Genomic DNA, 20,673 nt, shown 5'->3' on the forward strand with positions numbered 1-20,673 from the left:
TTTCACTTGGCCTGCTGCATTGTCGAAAAGTGGCCGCCAGAGTGCGCCACACACCGCGCAGAAGAATGGATTCACCAGGGCAACACCTGCAGTAGCACGGCCTGGCTCTGTACGCCACAAATAAGTGCGCACTTGTATTCTACGACCTGCACACACGAGTTTGCAGGTGGCGCAGACATTGTGATAAGTGAGGTTTGTCTTTAATTTTGCCTTTGAAAAAGATCTAAGGAACATCATCTTGTTTTTTGTTGTTCATTTTATGTTGTTTTGATTTTTGTTTTCATGTTCGTCCCCTGTCCCTCGAAACTTCGGAAGACAAATTTAGTCTCATTAAAATATATATAAAAATTATATATATGAAAACCTTTTGTTTGCGTTTGTCATCATTTTATTATTTTAGCCCGTGTCCGTGTTTTGTCTTTCAGGGTGTTGAGCAGGGGGAGGGGATGTTGGAGAGTAAAGTGTGTGTATGTATGTATGTGAGAGAGAGGCAAGGAAACTTGTGTGAGACCGTGTGTATTTGTCTTTTTTGCATTTGTTTTTTCTTTTTTTCTTACTGCGCGATGCGCTCGCTCTGAATGTTCAGAGCTCTTCATGTGGCAATAAGATTGGTGCGCATTGTAAGTGCGTCCAGTGAGTACCTGTTGAAGTCCACCTGAGCCTCCTGTTCCTCGGGGTCTCTAGTTTGCCTTCCTGTCCTCTGCCGCTGCCACATCTTATCAGATGAAAGATAAACGGGAGGGGATTGGTTTCTCCGGAATCCACGCCGAGTTACAGAAACACCCAACACCCGCGGAGCAGAAATACACCAGTAGTGTTACTGCCTTCAATCAGAGAAATCGCCACTGGGTGGTGTTCAGGTTGTACATGTACCCAACGCGCGCTGGTGCCTCTTATTGAATGTGAATCCACTGAGGCCTCCAACTTTTCTTGAAGTCTGCACCTCTTATATGGGCATCGTGATTTCTCATGCTCCACACCAAACAGGAAATCAGGTACAATATGAAAGACTATGCGCAGACAGACAAGGAAATGAACAATAAAGATATCCTCTCTGCTCTCTGTCAATACAACGTCTGGGAGAACTGTACCCTTTGAAGGGGAAGAGATTAACAGCTTTTTAATGATACGTGTAGATTTACCGTGGGTTTCGGCAGCATCGGTTTATTGAATGTGACAAACAGCGTTCGCGATTGTTCTTCCCCCTTTTTTTTCTCCTTTTTTTGGGGGTGGGGGGTGGGGGGGGGGGGGGGGGGTGGGGGTGATTGATCAATATGGATGTGGACAGCAATCAAAAAGATTATGGCTAACTGGTCTGTTACCTGCTAAATGATTGTTATAGTCATTAGGTTTACCATAATTGTTATACTGTCTAGAACAAGCATATGTGCTATTAAAACTCCAACTGGCTCTAGATTTCTCGTCTGTGTGCGTGTTTTTTTCACTACATTCTTTTCATCAATAGGTTCATTTCATGTTCTTCTGAAACCTGATAAATGTACGGATAACATTTAACATAGTGGGTTCCATAACTGAAAAATAATTTCACAATTGCCGTTTTCGTGACTTTTGGTCTTGATTATGAACCTTACAAATCAAGCGTTCCACCCACTAATCAAGTAATCAGCTGTGTTTATTAGCTGCTGCTTCGTCGCGTTTTCAAACTTTGCACAACTTTACACCGCACGGCCGCTGGAAGAGCTTTGGCCGCCGCGCACGCTGAAAAATCACCTCCTCCCGCACGAATCGTCATGGCCCAAACCGGTTTCTGCGATTCCAGGCCATTGTTGGACCTACACAAGAAGGTGAGCTTTGAAATCTTCGAAGTATCGTGTTATTTGCTGAGAACAACTGGAATTGTTGTGTATATCATGGACCGTTTGCACGTTGATAATGATTACTGACCAGGCTCACACCTGTGATGCCACGGGCAAAGGCGAGCGCCTGTATGGTAAAACTCCCTTTTATTTACGAAGAGATCCACACAGAAACTGAATTTGCATCTTTCGGGAAGGTGGGCCTTTGGAAGCTGGTCAGAAAACGTTAAACTGAAGACGTTTCTTATTTGTACAGCAATCACCCTTTCAAGAATGTGGCTTTCTCAGTCTCACCATCTTGACTATGACCTAGTCCTAGATCAAACTAATGTACCTTATCCATTGTTGGACTGTCCTCTGTCCCAGGCAGGGGAAATGACTGGTAATTGCTTGCAACTGGGGCACTAACTGTACAGGTAATGTTAGTTAATGCTCCCTGTTCATGGATGCTTTAAAAAGCAATCTTGGCTAACTTGTTGAATGAAGTGCTAGAAAAGAACCTTGCCTTTCACACCAGTTACACCATAAACTAAAGCATCTAGCAGCAGTATGATCACTCTAGGTATAACTGCTAAGGGACCAAGCATTGTGAAGTTTGATCACTTGGAATGGGGATATGGGGGCATATTGCTTTCGTGTTGGCACGCTATACACTTCTGCATGGTTGAAACCAGCTTGTGACAGCGTCTGACCAATCGGAGCGGGGACAAAGAAGCACTGTGTCATGTTGCATCGAGTCGAGTGCTGGTGTGGGGGTTTTTTGGGGGGGGAGTAAAAGGGCCCTTTGCTGTTTTGGTTGCAGACGGAGGAGAGGCGTGCTCCCCTGCGGACCAGGGCCAATGCCTGCGTCCCCAAGGAGCGGCGGCTGCTGGCCGACGCCGAGGAGCCCAGGGGGGGCCACTGCACGGCCAGGCCGGAGCACAGATGGGTAATGAGAGCAGTCCTTTCTCATTACTCCCTTGTACAGCATCCCCCCCTCCCTGTCTGCCTGTGCTTTGAAATCATTTTCCATTTGTCTAGTTACTCTTCCCATATTACTGTTGAACGCTAATCGTTTCTGCGCTGGCGTTCCTGCCTTTATCTCATTAAGTGTGTGAGCTGGCCCCACTTTTGCGTGTCTTCAGGTAAGGAAGCTGCCAGCGTCTGAAGACGGGGTCATCGAGGACTACGCGGAGCAGAACGGCTCTGCACGGACAGGTCAGGCCACGGTATCCCTGCATGCCACCCTCTGTGGCCGTTTGCATTCTGAAGGTGCCACAAGCTCAGTGGGAGGGGGGAGCCAATGTAGCTCACCTTTTATTCCTAATTCCTAATTTATTCTCTATTTATTCCCTTTACCTCCTAAAGTCTGAGAGATAGATGAGACTGGGCCGGTTTCACAGCTGGTGGCGTCAGCGCGTTAACGCTTTGACTCTTCCGTAGGTGGGCGTGAGGAGGAGGCCCTGCTGCTGCGCCTGCACGGGCTGCACGGCCTGACGCGGCTGGGCACGGCGGTTCCCGGGCTCCTGATGAGGGAGCTGGAGGCGGCCATGTGCACGCTGGGCCTCATCTACGACAAGACCTACGCGTGGGACATCTTCTCAGGCATGATGGTGAGGGACGAGCCGGCCGTTCATACGGCGTGTGAAGAATTCGCTGAACCCCTGGCTCCAAACGGCATGATGATCTGTTGCCGTACGGGGGAAACTGCTTTCCCATAACTTGGACAATTCTGCTGCAGTGTCACGACCCAGCCACTGGGGGGGGGAGATTTTCATGTGGTTCCAGCTCATCCCACCCCAGCAGTTAGTCCCAGCCCCACTGTCCTTCATTGATCTGTGTGATGATGTACCTTTTCTCTCCCTGTCTTAGAGGTGTCAATCACACTACACCTTCCCAAATGCAGAGCTGCCACGCCCCTTCACCGATGCCACCCGAGCTATCCTGGTGGACTGGGTGACCCAGGTCCATGTGAGTGGTGACTCCCTTCCTGAACTCTCCCTTGGTCCTCTGTCGGCTAGACCTTGCATGCACCCTGTACATACAAAAAAAATGCACGTGCATTACAGAGAAGGACTCCCTGCCAGAGTCACTGCCAAGATGTACTATTTGGTTCCATGAGCTTTTGTATGCTAGTTCTGAGCTTGTAAACTGAGTCTCTTTGGGAAGTGTACTGTATTGTTGCAAGTGTGGTGGATTGATTTTAATTGTAACAATCTTATACATTTATACCCCTGCCTGTGTTGTCACCCCCCCCCACCCCATCATTAGAAAGTGTTCAACTTCTCAGAGGAGACTCTGTACCTGGCCGTGCACCTGCTGAACCGTGCTCTGCGCCAGATCAAGGTGCAGACGTCCAACCTGCAGCTGCTGAGCGCCGTCTGCCTCTTCCTGGCTGGCAAGAAGGAGGAGTGTGTGCTGCCGGAGGTAGCCCACAGGCGCGCTCCAGCCCTGCACGTTCTCACGCTCTGTCTCACTTTGAATTCTCTCCCTTCCTCTGCCTGTATCAGCTATTTTCTCCACTTTACTTTTCCTGTCCATTTTCGAGCATACGAAGGAGTGCTCGCAAAGAAGCCAAGGAACATTTCAATAAATGTCAGGACACTTGAAATTAGTCTATTTGGAGATGCTAAAATGGATTATGCATGAATTTCATTGCCAGGGCATAGTAGGGCAACAGTTGTAAAAGGTGTACATTTTGCAGTTGTAGAAACAAATGAAAAGAGCGGGTTGTATTGGCTGTTCCCTCCCCTCTGTCCCTGCCAGATTTCGGAGCTCTGCTTCCTGATGGATAACTGCTACAGCAAGCGCAAGCTGCTACACATGGAGCAGCGCGTCCTGTGCGACCTCAACTTTGACATCTCCTACTGTCCGCCCCTGCACTTCCTGCTGCTCACCGCCCGCATCGCCCGCTGTAGCGATAAGGTCAGGGGACCCCACTCCCCGAACTGCTCCCGGTGCGACCCCTCCCAACCCGCGCTCACCTTCCCCTGTGTCCTGCCTAGGTGGTGTGGATGGCCCGCTACCTGCTGGAGCTGTCGCTGCTGGAGGGCCAGTGCGTCGTGTTCCAGCCCGCGCAGCTGGCCTGCGCTGCCCTCTGCCTGGCGCGCAAGGTACTGCAGGAGCCAGCCACTCCCGAGGGAGAGGCAGCGTGGCGCCTGGCCACCAGTCTCCACGTCTGCAGGTAGCACCAGTCCTGTGCTGTCTTGTGTAGGAGTACCAGCCTTCCTCTGTCGGCCCCTTTTTTTTCCCGCCCCGTTTCTAACACGCCCCTGCTGACCTCTCCCTCAGTGAAGCCACCCTCCAGCGGATCATGCACATTCTGGCTGTTGCCGCGTCCAGGGCGGCGGGCCGGGAGACCCGCGCCTCCTTCGTCAAGTTCGCCACCGTCGAGACCCTGCAGGTCAGCACCCACCACGCCCTGCACAGCGCCCCCTGCCTGCTGGGGCTGTCGGGACTGCAGGGCCGAGGCCAGAAGCGCGAAGGTCCCCTGAAAGGGGGGTGGGGCGGAGAGGCTGCACAGTACATGGGTGCACAGAGCTGAGTCAGGGGGGCCACCACCGGCATGTCGTACCTCACATCAGCAGTGCAGTGGACGACATGTTGAACCCCCAGATTGTAATGGCACTCTAGGCCCCTGCCACCACATGATATACAGTGCTTTCCAAAGATGTTGTTCATCCACAATGAGGAAATTCCCCTGGATTCATTTCATTGGCTCCTCCAGCTATTGATTCTCCCTTTTCTCCTTTCCTCTAGGCTTTTTATGCTCTTATCTTTCAGTGAATCAAAGAAAAAGAATTGTATTAAGATTGTTTAAATGGATGTCTCAGTTTTAGAGTAGTAAAAGTGAGGTAAATATTGTGCCACGTGTCAAGCTTGTAAGAATGTTTAAAATGGTCACTTGTCTGAGACCGGTTTATTAAAGCACTTTGAAACATTTGTTTTTAGTGTTTTTGGATGTCAGCATGCCTTAAGATTGGAAGGAGCTTTTAATCATGTTAAAATAAAAAATATCATGTCTGATGCAAAATATTAAAAGTGCACTTTTTGCAAGATTCTGTGCCATCTTTTAATTTGCACCTATAGACATTGCTTTGTACTGCACTGATTTTTGTGCTTATGAACAAGGAATAAGTTTTTCTTAAGTATTTTTTTACCAGCAATAAGTCAATACTTAAATGTTGACTTGCTAATCATGTACTTTGTCTCCTTTCAAAGTCACCCCTACAATGTGAAATCTTCATGTGGTACCTCAGCTATTTAAACAGCTATCTAACATTCTGCAAACACAAATGGATTGTATGCCAGCCGTTCCTCTCAAAAAGCCATTTTTGTCACATGCTAGCAGTACTTCTTCATATTAGTTCCCCACAAACCGGTTGCCACTTTGGGATACTGCCCAGAGAATAAATATAACTCGCTAATAACCGTTTGGTCGGCAACGGGCACTATAATAAGATATGCATGAGGTGGCGTGCTTGATTCCGCGTGTACATGTGAATGTTCGAGCGGGAGGCCGTAAGCGTGGGAGTTTTGTGAATGTGTGCTCTCGGATGTTTTGCGTGCAGGCGGTGACGTTCGCCAGCCTTGAGGGATACGGACGTGTTCTTTAGCGTACGCATGGCGCGGTACATGTGCGCCTCCCGTGCGCGCCACGCCCCTGATTCACTCGGCTCACATGTCGCAGCACACCCGGGAAGCCCATTGGCGGAGCGCGCACGCCGACATCAGCGTGTCTGAGGAGGGCCACGTGGAGTTGTAGCCGAACAGCTGAGGGAATGTTTGAGAATGACGGGTTTGCGAACGCCTGCGTAAGCAGAGCACAACATGCGAATGTACAGATTCGTGTACGTCGCAGTAAGCTTTCCAAATACAATGACTTAAGATAAAGTAAATGAATCACGTGGTACTTGATTAGACATGCCAATCAAGTATCTACGTTATCTAATCGACAAATTGGCGACGTCTGCAACACACATTACACATAGCACGGTAACTAGAAATGATCGCTTGCCCCTAAAACTCTGAATGTTTATTTTCATGTAACAAAAGAGGTATATGTAGTTAGGCTGTACCTTCCGAGCGTGAAATGAGCGCGTTCTTTAAAAGGTATAGACAAATTCAGGGATGAAACATAGCTAGGTTACATATCATGTTAAAAACAGTAGCTGTAGTATACTTGATATGGCGTATGAGCTAAGGCTCATCTAGTCTTAATGACATAAGACTAGCTAGATTTCTTCCATTTATCGTTTCATCGCTTGTTCCAAGGTCTCCTCTATCGATTCTGGACACGGTAAAACAATGTAATGATAAAACAAACTACAGCACTCTGCACATGACATCACAGACTTGGTAACACAAATCCGCTCACCCTCACCAATATGGCGATGTCTTTGTCAATACCTCCAGCACCATGGACCACTCACGTGGACACACTGGTCCCCGCACATCCCACCCCTACACGTGATTCCTCACGGGATTGGCTACAGTAACGAATCTATTAACGTCACCGCTCTTGGGGGCGGGATTAAGAGGAGTCCAACTTTATGAACAGGAATCATAGTTGTCAATCACGATAAGGGGAGGGTGAAGGGGCGGTGTCTAGCTCAGGTGGGGTTCGGATCGGCAGTCGGGGGTTTCACCAACAGCCGTCAAACTTACAGGTACGGCAATCCAGCACTTCAGACATAAACCCCATGAAGATGCTGGGTCGAATCGGCTGGACAACACAAATGTGGAGATGATACGGCACAAGCGACCCGGTGGAAGAGCTAGCTAGCTGGCTAGGTACAGCCCTGGTCAACGGCAGGGCGAAAGTGACGACTGGATAGGTAGCTAGCTAGCGTTCAAGCTAAACAAACTTACATTGGCAAGGGAGAAGCTATTCAAAAGGTAAGATACATAATTAGTTTTAATAAAGTGGTTTATCGATTTACCGTTTACTGTCCTTCCTTAGATTAAAAAGTCTGGATTTTAACCATACAGTTTTCAAAGTCACTCCGACGTAGCTGGCTAGGTCGCTAGTTTGTTAGCTGTTTGTATGTCTTGCGAACTAGCTACCTGTTAGTTAACTAAACAGTGAGATGATGTTATCTAGCTGAACAGCTCGTTCACTAACTATAGTGCCTGTTAGGGTAGGTTTCTAGCCGGCTAAGTGAGTTGCCTGGAAGCTACCGACTGTTGTACAGCTAAAATGTTTCATAACTGTGCCCATGAAATAATGACAATTGAGGCTCCGACTCCCCAGAGAATTAGCTAGGTATGTCGGAATTACGCCTGTGTGTGTGTGTGTGAGTGTGAATCTGTGTGTATGTATGTGTGTGTGTTTACGATTGTCATGCGAGGAAGTGAGTGGGATCTGTCGGCCTTATGTTCTCTGTGCCAAGTCACAGTATTACATAACGATCAGGAGGAGGGAGGGGGAGCGGGCATCTGAACTGCTGTCCCGCCACAGCTGCTGCACGAACAATGCTGAAGAATACAGATCCGGAGAACAAGCTGTCGAATATACTGTGTGTGGTCACATCGAAAGCATTGCGTATTTTAAAATCACATCGAGACCGTTTCTGTTGCGAATGGAGGAAAAGCACATCTTTGGGGAAGAAATCATGGATTGGATAGAGAAGCTCTTACTGTGTGTGTAACTTTTGAAGGCGATGATAACAAAGCGAAAGGTAACTATCTGATGGCGTGGACCGTGCAGGTGTTCACCGGGGTCATCCCGGGAACGGGGTGGGCTTTGAAGTGGGCTGGGTTCTATTATTAGCCACGCTGTCTGTGTCGCGCAGTCGCGCCGCGCCTCCCCGCACGGGGTGAAGTGTCGGACGGGAGGTGATGAGCGGCGGAGAGGCGAAACGGGGACGGTCCTCCGTACCTCCCGTTTCCACATTTTAATGTTTCAGGTCTGGCTCTCCTTCCACTCACGCTCGTTCGATGTTTACTCTCCCGGCTTTCCTTGCCGTCACCAGTGGCGGCGGGTGAGCTGAAAACAGGGGAAACATTACTTTCAACCCGTTCCCCTTTATCCTCCTTGATTAACAATAAAACAAGTAATTCGCAGAATAATCGACACCAATCACGTAATTAGAATAAATCGTTATGATCGCGAAACACCGCAGATTGTCTGAAATTTGTGTGCTATTGCGAAAGCAACAGCATGAGATTGTTTAACAAGGATGGCAATTTGAATAATTAAGTGGCAACTAATCCCAAAACTTCCTCTTAAATGTTTCACATTATACCTTTATTGTGTTACAAAATTCAAATGACAAAACGGAGCTAAATGTAGTTTTAGTTTAATTAACGTCCTTGTTAATTAATCTCACGTTGTAGCTTTCGCAAGCACACAAACTACAGACAATCTGCGCTGTTTCGCGAGCATAATCATTTACTCTATCTACGCGATTGGTGTCAATTATTCTGTGAATTATTTGTTTTATTGTTAATCAAGGAGGATAAAAGGGAACAGGCTGAAAGCAATGATAGATTTAAAGGTAATGTTCGGGCTTCCCCTGTTTCCAGCTCACCGGCCGTCACCCTCCAACTGCATACTCCTAGGGCGTTGCAAGGATATCATCTGCATGGCAAAGCCCTTCCATGTATGCATTTGACAAAAAAACGAACATATGTTGATTTAACAAATATAACATTTTTGGTTGACATACTCTCCTGTATCATATGCATAGACAGGGAAAGATTTGGACTCCCTGTCCCACCCCAGTTACATGTGAAAGCGGTCATTGTAATGACATGTATTAGTGCGCGTGTGCGGACTATCTCTCATGGAAAGTAATAACTCTGAAATGTGTGCAATTCTTATGGAGAATTTGTCGTGTTTTGCCTTGTGGCTAAGAATGTTTCTTAAGAGTCAACATTCTCACGCTCACCTTTATGGTCCCCACTCATCCCCTGAAACCAAGGAATGGGGCCAAAGCAAGTTGAACATATACTCTTCTGAGCATCTCGTTTCATATCAATGAAAAATTGACTCAAATTAATGACAACAAGCAAGCGACCTTCGGTAGATACTTATTGCAGCAGTTTAAAATGTAAATTTTTGATTTTTTTGTCACTGTGTCAACTCCCATTCTAATGTGAATTCATGGTCCCACTGCAGTATCCACTCCAATACATAGTAGATAGTCCTCCCAAACCTTTCCTCACTGCAGCCCCAACTCTGAAAATATCCCTGCCATCCAGAGTGTTTCACTCATTATCATGGTAATTCTCATTATCAGTCGCAATTAAAAGTATAAGTTACATGGAAAATATTTGTTCCTACTGAGAAAAACAATAAATAATACACATCAGAATTCTTTGCTGTTCAGTATTGCAGGGATGTTAATGTTGCTTTTATTACTGTTGGTTACAGGTGGAACATCATATTCTCGCAGTATATGAAAAATAATTTTTTATCTCTGGATATTGCTTGCCTTAAAAACAAATTCACAATTCAAAACAAAAAAACACATTTAATAATTAGAGAAGATGGCCATTGTATACACATATGGAAATGCTTCTGCCGTAATAATTCTATTGTTCATACAACAAGAATTACCCAGAGCATTACAGGTTGTGGTTGTTGCCAGCCTGCATGTAAAAACAGATCCAAACCATGATGCATTTTTTTCATATTGCTTATACCTGCACCATATTGGCAGATATAGCAGTGAATGCAATTTCACCTTCACACACTTTGGAAGCATACCAAGAAAAGGTAGTTAACACATTAACTACCTTAATCTGAGCATCCCGATGCTACCTGTCAGTCAGTCAGACTTCATACTGGACATAGGCCACTAGCTGACCTATAATATCCAGTATGCTGGGGTAATGGGTATTAATTGACATCAGAGTGCTAAATCCTGCTTCCTGCAAACAGGTTGTTGCAGTTGGCCCCTTAATGGGTTCTGCAGGTATAGTGCTGGTGTTCTACCTCTGAGTGAAATCAGTAGCCTGTTAATGACAAACGGGCAACAATACCAGCTCAGTTGTTAAATGGCCTTTTTTTGAGCCGGAGGGGCAAAGGTTCAACACTTTTGTTAGTAAAAAAAAAAAAATATCAGTGTTAGTTCCTCACTGTATAGCAGATAGTTACATTTTATAAACAGGCAAGTGTATTCCACTGGTTAAACGCAGATGTAGTAGTTAACTGGTGGTCAATTCATGGTGATCTCTGTGTATTTTTCATTCCCACATTTTTAGAATGTCTTTGAACTGAGAAATGATTACGGCTTTGTACTTCAATGACTGAAGCAGGGTTAGTCCATGCTTGGGAAACAAATCTATTGGCTCGGTCTGTGCTTCTCTATATGTTGTCTTGTTTTTTACAGATTAAACCCACTTTGAAACCTAATGAAGCCTTTTTTTATAGAGGCCCTTAGGTTTTTGTGTTTCTATTTAAACATAAAGCATTGGAGTAGGTGGCATATGCTTATGTCGGGTATGTGTCTCTAAGGTCCTTGTCTTTTTTTTCCTTACACTGTAACGTAAAAGTCCAAACACAAAGCAAGGGAAAGAAATTCTCTTTTTGATGTAATTCTGTTGTCACCGACACAAAGGCACCTGTACACGAGAGAGATTTGGATTGACCTGATGAGCTTAGTCAGTCAGGGGAAAATTATGCGAGGATGTAATTAAAGATAACATGACAGGATTCTCCTTCTGAAATCCCACCACGTTTATGGTTGAAAATATGAAAAAAAGTATAAAAAAATATAAAAAAAGTTTGTACAGACGGTGACAAGAAATGGATATCAGCTGTAGTGCATCCACATTGTTTTGACTGCAGGAAATGTTAACAGCGTCGGTTAATTCACCATATTCTGTTATGCCACAGAAGCAAACTGCGTCGTCCTCTAAAACTTTCTCACAGCTGTCTTTTCAACTTTGGCGTTGCCTTGGATTTTGGCTGCCTTCAGCTGCACAACCTGCCATTTCTGTGTGTGTGTGTGTGTGTGTGTGTTTGTTTGCAGGAGTGTGCACGCGTTTTTGTGTGAGAGTGAGAACAAAGAAGGCTTCTGAAAACTTACGATATTGTGTGTCTCCGCTGGTACCCGCTTATGATTCATGGTCGTGTGTGTAATCGTCAGCATCAATAAATAAGTTTGCGTGTGCATGTGCCTGTGAGCGTGTTTCAGCATATTTTCGATGCATGCGCGTTTCAGTGTGAGGGCATGCACGTAACACAGTGTGTCAGTCCATGTAAGAGTTAGTGAATGAGCGCGCGCCGCTGCCGCTGACCTCCACGCACATGGCAGCGCGTGTGCTAGCGGAGCGCAGAGCCACGCACATCACGCGCTCCAGCACTCCGGGACACACTGAGGTGGGCGGAGAGGAGGAGGAGCCAGAGAGAGGAGAGGCGGGCTGGAGGGGGGGAGGGGGGAGGGGTCAGGACACATGAGGGGCTGTAGATAGATTTTTTTTTTTTTTTTTTTAACCCCGCCAGCCGCTGACCTGGGATCGGTTTCAAAATACGATTGTTAGTGTTAGGATTAGGGGCGGATAAGCCGATTCTAGATTGGTGGTTGCAACACAGCGGGCAGAGTGGGAGGAGCCGGGACACATGGAGGGGCGGGGGCTAGAAAACATGGGGCCAGGGGGAAGGGACTGAAGGAGAGAGGGAAGCATGTGCATCACAGCCTCAGTCAGTCTGTGTGATGCATGCTTTATGTATGAAATAGATATAAATATTTAATATAAATGTAAAAATTTAAATACGGATGTAGACATGACGTTTGTTTGAGTAAATAACTGTATACACCACCATTCATGTCAGTTTTTGACAATGGGCTTCAGAGGATTTCATTGCTAAAAGTTTTCTTGCCAAAAAGCCCTTTTGGTTATGTGAGGTGGGTGCGTTTGACGGCTGCTGGCCCGCTCAGCGTTAGCGTGTGCGAGCCGCCTGGGGTCGCGCCCCGCTGATGTAATCCCCGGGGCGGCTCGTGGTTTGGGGGCGGGTCCGCGGAGTCACGAGGCCTCGCCGCGGCCGTTAATATCCCACGGCGCTTATCGCCTGTCTGGCCCGGCCCGGCCCGCCTGATTAATCCTGGCTTTAATCCAGTGAAGGAGTCCTCGCCTTTCTGCCTAATGCTGACGAGCCGCGAGGCCGCTCAGGTGGCCACCGCCACCACAGCGCAGAGCTCTGTGCACTTCCACAGGGGATGAGGGATGCTTTCTACCCCCCCTCCCCCCACTTTCTATTCCACCAAAATGTCTCTGCTTGCCAGTCTGTATAGCTTGTCTCGCTGTAAGAACCTCTGTGGGTGAGGTGAATGCAGTTCTCCAAAAGCAGCCACACTACAAGTCCCACGGTGCACCGGGAGGCAGACGCCATTCGGGTGATAGGCCCATCTCTGTGATGTCTGCGTGACTCACCCAAAAATGCTGCAGGGCGCTGAGAGGGGTGTGACGAGGGAAACCGATCTACCCGGCCGCTGCCAGCTCCCAATGGCATGGCTGGGCGCGAACCCTGGGCAACGGATGTTGGCCTTTGCTTGGAGGCCAAAATATCTCTCAGGATCCCCAAAAAGTGGTATATGAATGAAATTCATGAATTCATATGGTGATACACAACAGTGTAAAAGCCAGGTAGAGTCAGGCCCTGTTTATGACACTCCGGTTCACAGTGATCTGTGTTGAATGTTACCATTGATTTACAACGAGAGAGCGAAAAAGAACCTGAAAAAAAGAGTGTTGAATTAAAAAAAAAAAAAAAAACAACAACTGAAAACAGAGTGCTCCCATTGTTCCCATTAGGGGATCTTTGTTTTAATTTGTTGGGCTGGCTTTCTTATTTTAGTTTTTCATCCGGTGATCTCATGAAGGAGCACTGAAGCAGATTTATTTTATCCTGAGTCTCTGCGGGCATTCTTGCTCACCTGTCTGAACACCTGTCAGAAGACGGCCATTTTCCATATGCTGTCTCCATAAACTGTCACACAGCTTGTGTCGCAGTCATGTGTATTTACTCTGTAGTTTGTGTAAGTACAGTGTATGCAACTGTACAAATTACAGTTTATAGTATCGTAGTTTATTAAGTTATATAGTATAGTAAGTTACTCACAATTCACTCGCACCATCTACAGTGGAAGTTAATAGAGACTTATTCACAAAGATTTGCTGATTTAATAAATGCAAAAGGTGCTTTCACATAGTATTAGTTGGGCGGGGTGTGCAGACATATGCAATCAGGGTGTTGTAGTTTTTTAAATTTTATTTTTCCTAACAATTAAGTCTTCTTTCTTTCTCTGGATGTTTGTTTGTTGGAAGATCACATTACAGATGGAAAAAGTCTGACATTTATTTCTGTCTTTACATTTCAATAACCTGCAATTTCACAAGGGTGTGTAAGACTTTTTATATCCACTGTAGCCTTTGTATGTGAAAAATGTTTTCGCTAGTGTTTTGTAATGTTACTTAACCATTAGACAATTTTCAATTAATTGTCTATGAAGATCTTTCAGTCAAGTGATTTGAAGTTCAATTCATTTCCTGAATGAACTGATTTGAAAGGGAAATGACCCTGGATCCGGTGGGTGGGTTTGTAGGAGTCATAAATTCCATTGGCATATGAAGTTATGAGGTAAGGTGTCCCGGAGTAGCCTGCTAAAATCCCTGCACTCCCCTCTATGTCTTTGTGTGTCAGTGACCACCCCCCTCCCCTAACTCCCTACCTCTCGATAAGGGACCAGGATGCCGAAGGAGCAGACGTGTTTGGGGGAGCGCCCACCCCGTTCCTCCAGCAAGAATGCCAAGGACAAGAGCAACAGTGCCGCCCTGCTGGCCTCCCGGGGCAGAGCAGGCATGGAGGAGGATGCCAGTGGGCGGGAGTCGCGGTGCAGTTCAGAAAAGGACTCCGGGTACTCTGGTAAGGAGGAGTGTGCATTTGCATGGTTTTACACACTGAATCAAATGTGCTCATTGACATATTTACACCTCACCCTCACACACGTACACACACACACACAGTATAATGGACTAGTAATCACTTCAGCATATTAAAGGTCCTTTTTGATGTTTTCATCTTTGTATAGTTAACTTTTTCTTTGCATTAACTTCACAGTACCTTCATGAAAGGAAATAAAAGTAAGAGAAGACTGTGTCTCTCAGTCAGGCTTGACCCGACTGTCTCCCCGCTCTCCCTCTCTCTTCTACACCTCCCTCTCTCTTTCACACCCATCTCCATCTCTGTGCTCTATTCTGTCTGTCTCCCTCTCTCTGTGCTTCTCTCCTCTTCACTCTCTCTCATCCTTTCTTTTCCCTTCCTCTCTGCTGTCCTTCCCCTACACTGCTCTCTCTATCTGTCCCTCCTTGTTTCTCTCTCCTACTCTCTCCGATCTTCCCCGCCCTACCCAACCCCCATCTGTCCTGTTCTCTCTCCCCCACCCTGGCAGACACGGGCTCCGACTCGCTGCAGACCGATGTGGAGGACCAGCGCAGCAGCGTGAGCGAGCCCCAGAGAGCGGGGCGGGACGGAGGAGGGGGCGGGGGCCCGGGCGGGGGCCAGGGAGAGGCGCTGCACGGAAGCAACGCCCCCCTGCCCTGCACGGCGGAGCTCACCCCCATTTACATCATCAAGAACGTCGTGCTGAAGCAGGTGAGGGAAGGCAGAGAGGGGGGAAGGGGGGGGGGGGTGGCGGAATGGCGCTGAGATCAAGCCGGAGGAGCGCTATTTCAAAAACGGGTTCACTATTTTTGGACGGGCGGAATAAAGGACAGCAGCGGCACGGATGCTTCCGGGAGGAGGGGGCGAAAACGCTTAATTGGATTGAAGAGGCAGCGAGCCTCTCTCTCTTATTCCCTCCCTCTTCTTTCTGTCTCTCTCCCCCATTCACAGAGGCGGCCGTGGCGGTCGAGAACAACCGATGCTTTTGGCAGTCGGTGAATTAAGAGAGGCAGCGAAGGCAGTATAAGTAGTAACACCCACAGTTTGGGTGTTAATTTGTTCTGGTGATTGGCCTACCTTCAGGAAGCGTCAGTCTCTTTAAAGCGTGCCTCGGGGACGCTGAGAAAGCCGAACCCCGAGGAAAGCGTTGGTCAGACGTGCCAGGCATTTCTAAATCAGGCTGCTGAGATCTGTCTAATTGGTGCCTGCTGAGGGCATCCAGCCATACGCTTTAATTGGGTCATTTTTTGAATGCTTATCATATTATCAAGCCCCGTGTGGTGTTGTGGTAAGGAGCAGGGCTCGTAACGCACATGTTACTGCATCACAATTCCCAGGCAGGGCATTGCTGTTGAACCCTTGGGCCAGGTACTTCACAGATGTCCCCCAGTAAATATCCAGCTGAATAAATGAACAAAAAAACTGTAAGCTTTGCAGGTTGCTGTGAATTAAACTGTCTGGTTAGCACTTGTGCACAACACAAGCGTGAGTGGCATATACAGTTAAAATAAGGGAAGGAATCTATTCATAATGAAAACTGAAAGGGGAATATACCATTTATACAATGTTGTGTGTGTAAGTATGCTATAGGTGACTCAGTGCTGCCCCCTAATGTCAGGGGTTCAGTTTACATGGTACGTTGATCTTAGTGTTGTGCTTCAGTACAACAAAGGAAATGCAAATATGTCCATCCGATGGACAGACGCAAGCAGAACAAAACTGGCAAGCCTTGTTAACTTTACCTCTTTAATACAAGAGTGAGCTGTGTCTGCCTTTATCTCTCCCCTCCCCTGTGTCTCTGTCTGTGTTCTTCATTCTCTCTATCCTCTCCATCTCTTTTCACCCCAATGTTCTCCTCTTTCTGTCTGTCATTTATTCATTCTTTCTGTCCCCTTTGCCTGCTGTTCTTTCTGTTTCCTATTTTTCCATCCTCTTCCCCTTTACTCTCTCTATCTCAAATCATTCTCTTCATCCGATTCTTTCTTATTCCCTCCCTCTTCTGTCTGTCTCTCTCTCCGCAAATCACACTGTCTCCCTCCTCTCTTCCTCCATCTCTCACCCTCTTTCCCTCCGCTTTCTCTCTTTCCCCTGTTCATACTCTCCTCCCTCCTTCCTTTCTCTCTCTCCCGCTCTCCTTCCCTCCTCTTTCTGTCTCTCTCACCCCCCCCCCGTTCATACCGTCCTCCCCTCCTCTGCTGCCCCCCCTCGCCCCCCTGTCTCTCTGTTTCTCTCTCCAGCCTCTGACAGTGCAGCCGGGTCCGGAGTCGCTCCTGCACGGCCAGCTGACATGGGGAGGGGGCAGCAGCGCCCAGGCCCCCACCCAGCTCCTGTTCATCCAGCAGCCCGGGGTGGCCTCTCCCGCCCCCTTGCACCTCCTCAAACCCCAGCCCCGTAAGGGGGGCGGCGGCGGCAAGAACAGCAAGGGAACGTACCTCCCCATCCTTAACTCCTACCCCCGCATCGCCCCCCACCCCAGCAAGAAGACCCCGGAGCCGGTGAAAGGGGGCGGCAAGGGGAGTGCCAGCGAGGGCCAGAGCCTGAGCAAGCGGGTGTGCATGGAGGAGAGGCGGGAGGCGGTGTCCACCACCTCGCAGGTCCCCAGGCCCCAGGAGGGCCGGCCCCACTCCCACGGCCACTCCCACGCTAACCCGCGTGGCGCCACTGCTGTCCCCGCCCCGCCCTCCCACCCGCAGCACCGTTCCTCCTCCTCCCTGCCCCGACCCCGCCACGCCCAGAAGCCCCCCAGCCCCTCTGACTCCTGCGGCCTGGGCTCGCCGTCCGTCTCCAGCTCCGAGATGCCGTCCCCGCCGTCCCCGGCCTCGCCGTCATCCCCGGAGGGCGCGCCCAGCCCGGCCCCCGGCCCCGGCCCCGGCCCGGCCCCCCGCAGGCGTGCGGCCGGCTCGGCGGCCCGCCAGCAGCGCTTCCTCAACACGGTGGAGATCCTGAGCCAGTCTGGGCTGCTGGACATCACGCTGCGCACGCAGGAGCTGCTGCGGCAGAGCGCCTCCACCGAGCGCGACATCGCGCAGCTCCGCCGGCACGCCCAGCTGCTGTGCCAGGCCGCGCAGGCCGGCGAGGACGCGCCCGCCGCCTGGGACAGGCTGCTGCAGGCCATGGCCGAGTCGGGCAGGTACCCCAGCCTCGCCTTCCCCGCCCCCGCCGCCGCCGGCCGCCCCGCGCCGGAGGCCGACCCGGATCCAGGCGCCGGGAAGAGCCAGCCCGTCGTTGTCGCCACCGCCGCCGCCGTCAGCCTCGGGGGCCGCGACAGCGAGGTGGCCCCGCCCTCTCCGCTGCTCGCCCCAACCCCAGACCCGCCCCCGAATTTCCTCGAAGAAGGCCAGCTCAGCCCCACCAATCATAACACTGCGCCCTTGTCCGCCCCCACCACCCTTGACCAGGCCAGGACCCACAGGGTCAAGACGCCTATAGACATCGTCATGCCCCCGGACAGCTCCACCCACGGCGCTCTGCTTTAACGCCCGTCCCAGGAGGTGGTAGTCGCTGTGAAACCATCCTCCGGAGCATCAGGACTCACACGAGAAACCTCTTCACTTCATCCTCTTTTTTTCCAAGTTCTTTCAATATATGATAGCTGTGGATGTTTAGACTTTGTTCGGGACCTGTTTGGCGAAGGATGGGACAGGTGAAATAAAAGGGCAACATTCATATGCAGCACAGCTGCAGTTTCTTCATCAGACCTGTAGTACTTCAGAAGAGTTGTGGTGCAGCCATTTAAATAAGATGGGGGATTTCCTGTCCCCCAAGTTCTCTCAGAACTGCATGGCTTCACTGGACTCCAGTGAAGCCTGGGTGATTGCAGTTAAGCGCTGTAGAGCAAGACTGGTTGTGTACTGGACCACATGCAGTGGACTTCATATTGTATCTTGCAGTTTTTTTTTCCTCTCTCCCCCAGCACCAAGTCAGCCCAGACTTGGTGGCCTTGTGAGTGCAGGAGAAAAAACAGCTGACCAATGACTTCCTGTGTGGCAGGGTGGAGGGTCATCTCTCTCTCTCCGTGTCACTTTCACACTCGCTCACCCGTGTGGAGCCCATTCGTGGTCCTTCTCACCTGTCCGGTTCCATACCAGAGAGAGTTTACGTGGAAGGACAGGGCAGTGTGCTTCACATCCATATCGCGACTATCCAAACCTGGGCCGCGCCACCCCCCCCACCTCCCACCGAGTGGACGGACCTCACCCCGGGCAGCATTCACACCGGCCTCACACAGAGGGAGAGGAAAGTGTTAAAAAATAGGTTTGGCCAAAAGTGTGGGTGCCTTGAGGTTAAAGGCCTAAGCACACAGGCCTGCCCTGCACTATACTGTAAATTGCTGTACAGCATATTGTATAAATGGAAGCCAGTTTCAGCCTTGTGAGTGTAAACAGCAGTGTCATGTTAGCACAGACCGGGTTCAGTCCTGCACGGTTTTGGTGAGATTTTGATAAACACTTCATCCAGGACAGAGCGATTTCGCTAAACCCATGTGGACATTTCTGCATTTTATTTCTCAGTAGACCAGTATGCCGTCTGTATGTGTGTACGCTTTAGAAGAGACCAACCATGCATCAATATCACAACAGTGGACAGTGCCTTTATCTCTTAAGGGCAGCATGGTTTGGCGTCTTAAGAATCTCTTAGTGTGATTGATATATCAGATCTTAAAACACCCAAGATATTTTTTGTGTGCGGTTTAATTGTTCTTTACTATGCCGCTATAGCTGAGTTTTGTGTCTTATCCAGTAGCTGTGAAAACACAAAGCCCTCGCCTCATTTCCGACATGGTCCTGCACTGTACGCTAGTCTAGGACGATGCAGACGAAGTGGAGAGATGAAGCGCTTTGGTTCGCTGTAGATAGCTACGCAGCGCACGCACTCCTGTTACGCCAACGTAGAAACACGCAGGGGAGAGAGACAGAGCAAGTGGGTGTGGTCAGGGCTGTGGTGGACGGGGTTAGGGAAATGAGGTGCACAAGGGAATGCGGTTGTACAGGTGTGTGCAAATCTGTTTTCCTCTTCCTGTATAGTTCTGTGTGTCCCTCTGTGGGTTGCCTCCAGCGGGCAGTGCCACTGCCAATGTGCACATTTATACGTGAACACACAAAAAATATAAATACATTTTTTTAAAATCCAATAAAGCAGCTTGTTCTGTCACAGTTGTCATTGTCGTCGGGTCATCTATGTGTAATCAGTAGATTTTTAAATTTAAATTTTTTTTTGACACCCGAGAGTGAGGAAATCCAGTGTGTCTTCACCTGGAAAACGGAGCTTCTGCTCGGTATTTGTGTGTGTGTGTGTCTAAGAGTGTATGATTATATTTTGCTGTATGCTGTATCTGTGTTAGTTGAAGAGTGAAGCTTCATGAACTTCAAAAGGGTAAAGCTATCACTGATTCACAAATGTGAACCAACCAAGTATATTTTAATGTAGATCATTTTATTGTAGGTCATTTAATGAATTGGTGGTTTACAGCATGTGGTTACTGCAACTCATGGGGGCATTCATGAGGGCTCATTGTCCCATAATGGATGTGCGCATCAGGACAAGTGTTTCTCGTGACCCACAGAGCCTGTCCCACCATCTTTTACCTCAATGGGTACATTCTACCGCTTAATAGATGAGTCCCGCGTCTCCTCGGTTCCTCGGTTCCTCTCCTTAAATGCATCAAGGAGACGAGGAAGAGGGGGAGGAGAAAGGCTATGTAATGTCCTTGTTCAATTGAACATTCTCAATTCGTTGTATGACGTTTAGGAGCAATTCCCCTCCCTCTTCATCTCATGAACAGCTCCCTGAGAAATTCTTGCATAAACTATGCATCCTCTGCCAGAGGAAACAGTAAAGGAAATATCTTTCACCCTTTGTATGTCTTCTACAGAATTATAACAATCCGTAACATGGCAACCAGTTTTTTTCTGGGACACAGGATGCAAGGATAACAAAAATGAGATTAAGGCACTGCATGAGCAATGGTCATATGATCATAAGTAT

The 20,673-nt window shown here is 48.6% G+C and overlaps 2 protein-coding genes across 2 annotated transcripts; both read left to right on the forward strand.

Moving 5' to 3' along the window:
• The first annotated feature begins 1,751 nt into the window (after window positions 1-1,751).
• LOC118782919 (cyclin P) lies at window positions 1,752-6,390 on the forward strand. The gene is made up of 10 exons (XM_036536542.1): window positions 1,752-1,805; window positions 2,620-2,745; window positions 2,942-3,014; window positions 3,240-3,409; window positions 3,669-3,767; window positions 4,068-4,223; window positions 4,563-4,721; window positions 4,802-4,980; window positions 5,088-5,281; window positions 6,368-6,390. The coding sequence occupies exons 1-10, from the start codon at window positions 1,752-1,754 to the stop codon at window positions 6,388-6,390; spliced, it is 1,233 nt and encodes a 410-aa protein (XP_036392435.1).
• Window positions 6,391-7,412: 1,022 nt separating this feature from the next.
• Window positions 7,413-19,819, forward strand: si:ch211-132b12.7 (uncharacterized protein LOC564531 homolog). The gene is made up of 4 exons (XM_036537308.1): window positions 7,413-7,694; window positions 14,488-14,670; window positions 15,197-15,399; window positions 16,926-19,819. The coding sequence occupies exons 2-4, from the start codon at window positions 14,496-14,498 to the stop codon at window positions 18,162-18,164; spliced, it is 1,617 nt and encodes a 538-aa protein (XP_036393201.1). The 5' UTR covers window positions 7,413-7,694; window positions 14,488-14,495; the 3' UTR covers window positions 18,165-19,819.
• The last annotated feature ends 854 nt before the right edge of the window (window positions 19,820-20,673 follow it).

This window comes from Megalops cyprinoides, chromosome 9 (assembly GCF_013368585.1).
Source record: "Megalops cyprinoides isolate fMegCyp1 chromosome 9, fMegCyp1.pri, whole genome shotgun sequence".
Taxonomy (NCBI): domain Eukaryota; kingdom Metazoa; phylum Chordata; class Actinopteri; order Elopiformes; family Megalopidae; genus Megalops; species Megalops cyprinoides.

Bases quoted from the DNA above. Each gene is read 5' to 3' on its own strand.
- LOC118782919 (XM_036536542.1), top strand. From the start codon at position 1,752: ATGGCCCAAACCGGTTTCTGCGATTCCAGGCCATTGTTGGACCTACAC. The intron at 1,806-2,619 runs GTGAGCTTTGAA...TTTTGGTTGCAG, and splicing joins TGTTGGACCTACACAAGAAG to ACGGAGGAGAGGCGTGCTCC. The intron at 5,282-6,367 runs GTCCCCTGAAAG...TTTTGCGTGCAG, and splicing joins CCGAGGCCAGAAGCGCGAAG to GCGGTGACGTTCGCCAGCCT.
- si:ch211-132b12.7 (XM_036537308.1), top strand. From the start codon at position 14,496: ATGCCGAAGGAGCAGACGTGTTTGGGGGAGCGCCCACCCCGTTCCTCC. The intron at 14,671-15,196 runs GTAAGGAGGAGT...CCACCCTGGCAG, and splicing joins AAAGGACTCCGGGTACTCTG to ACACGGGCTCCGACTCGCTG. The intron at 15,400-16,925 runs GTGAGGGAAGGC...TTCTCTCTCCAG, and splicing joins AGAACGTCGTGCTGAAGCAG to CCTCTGACAGTGCAGCCGGG.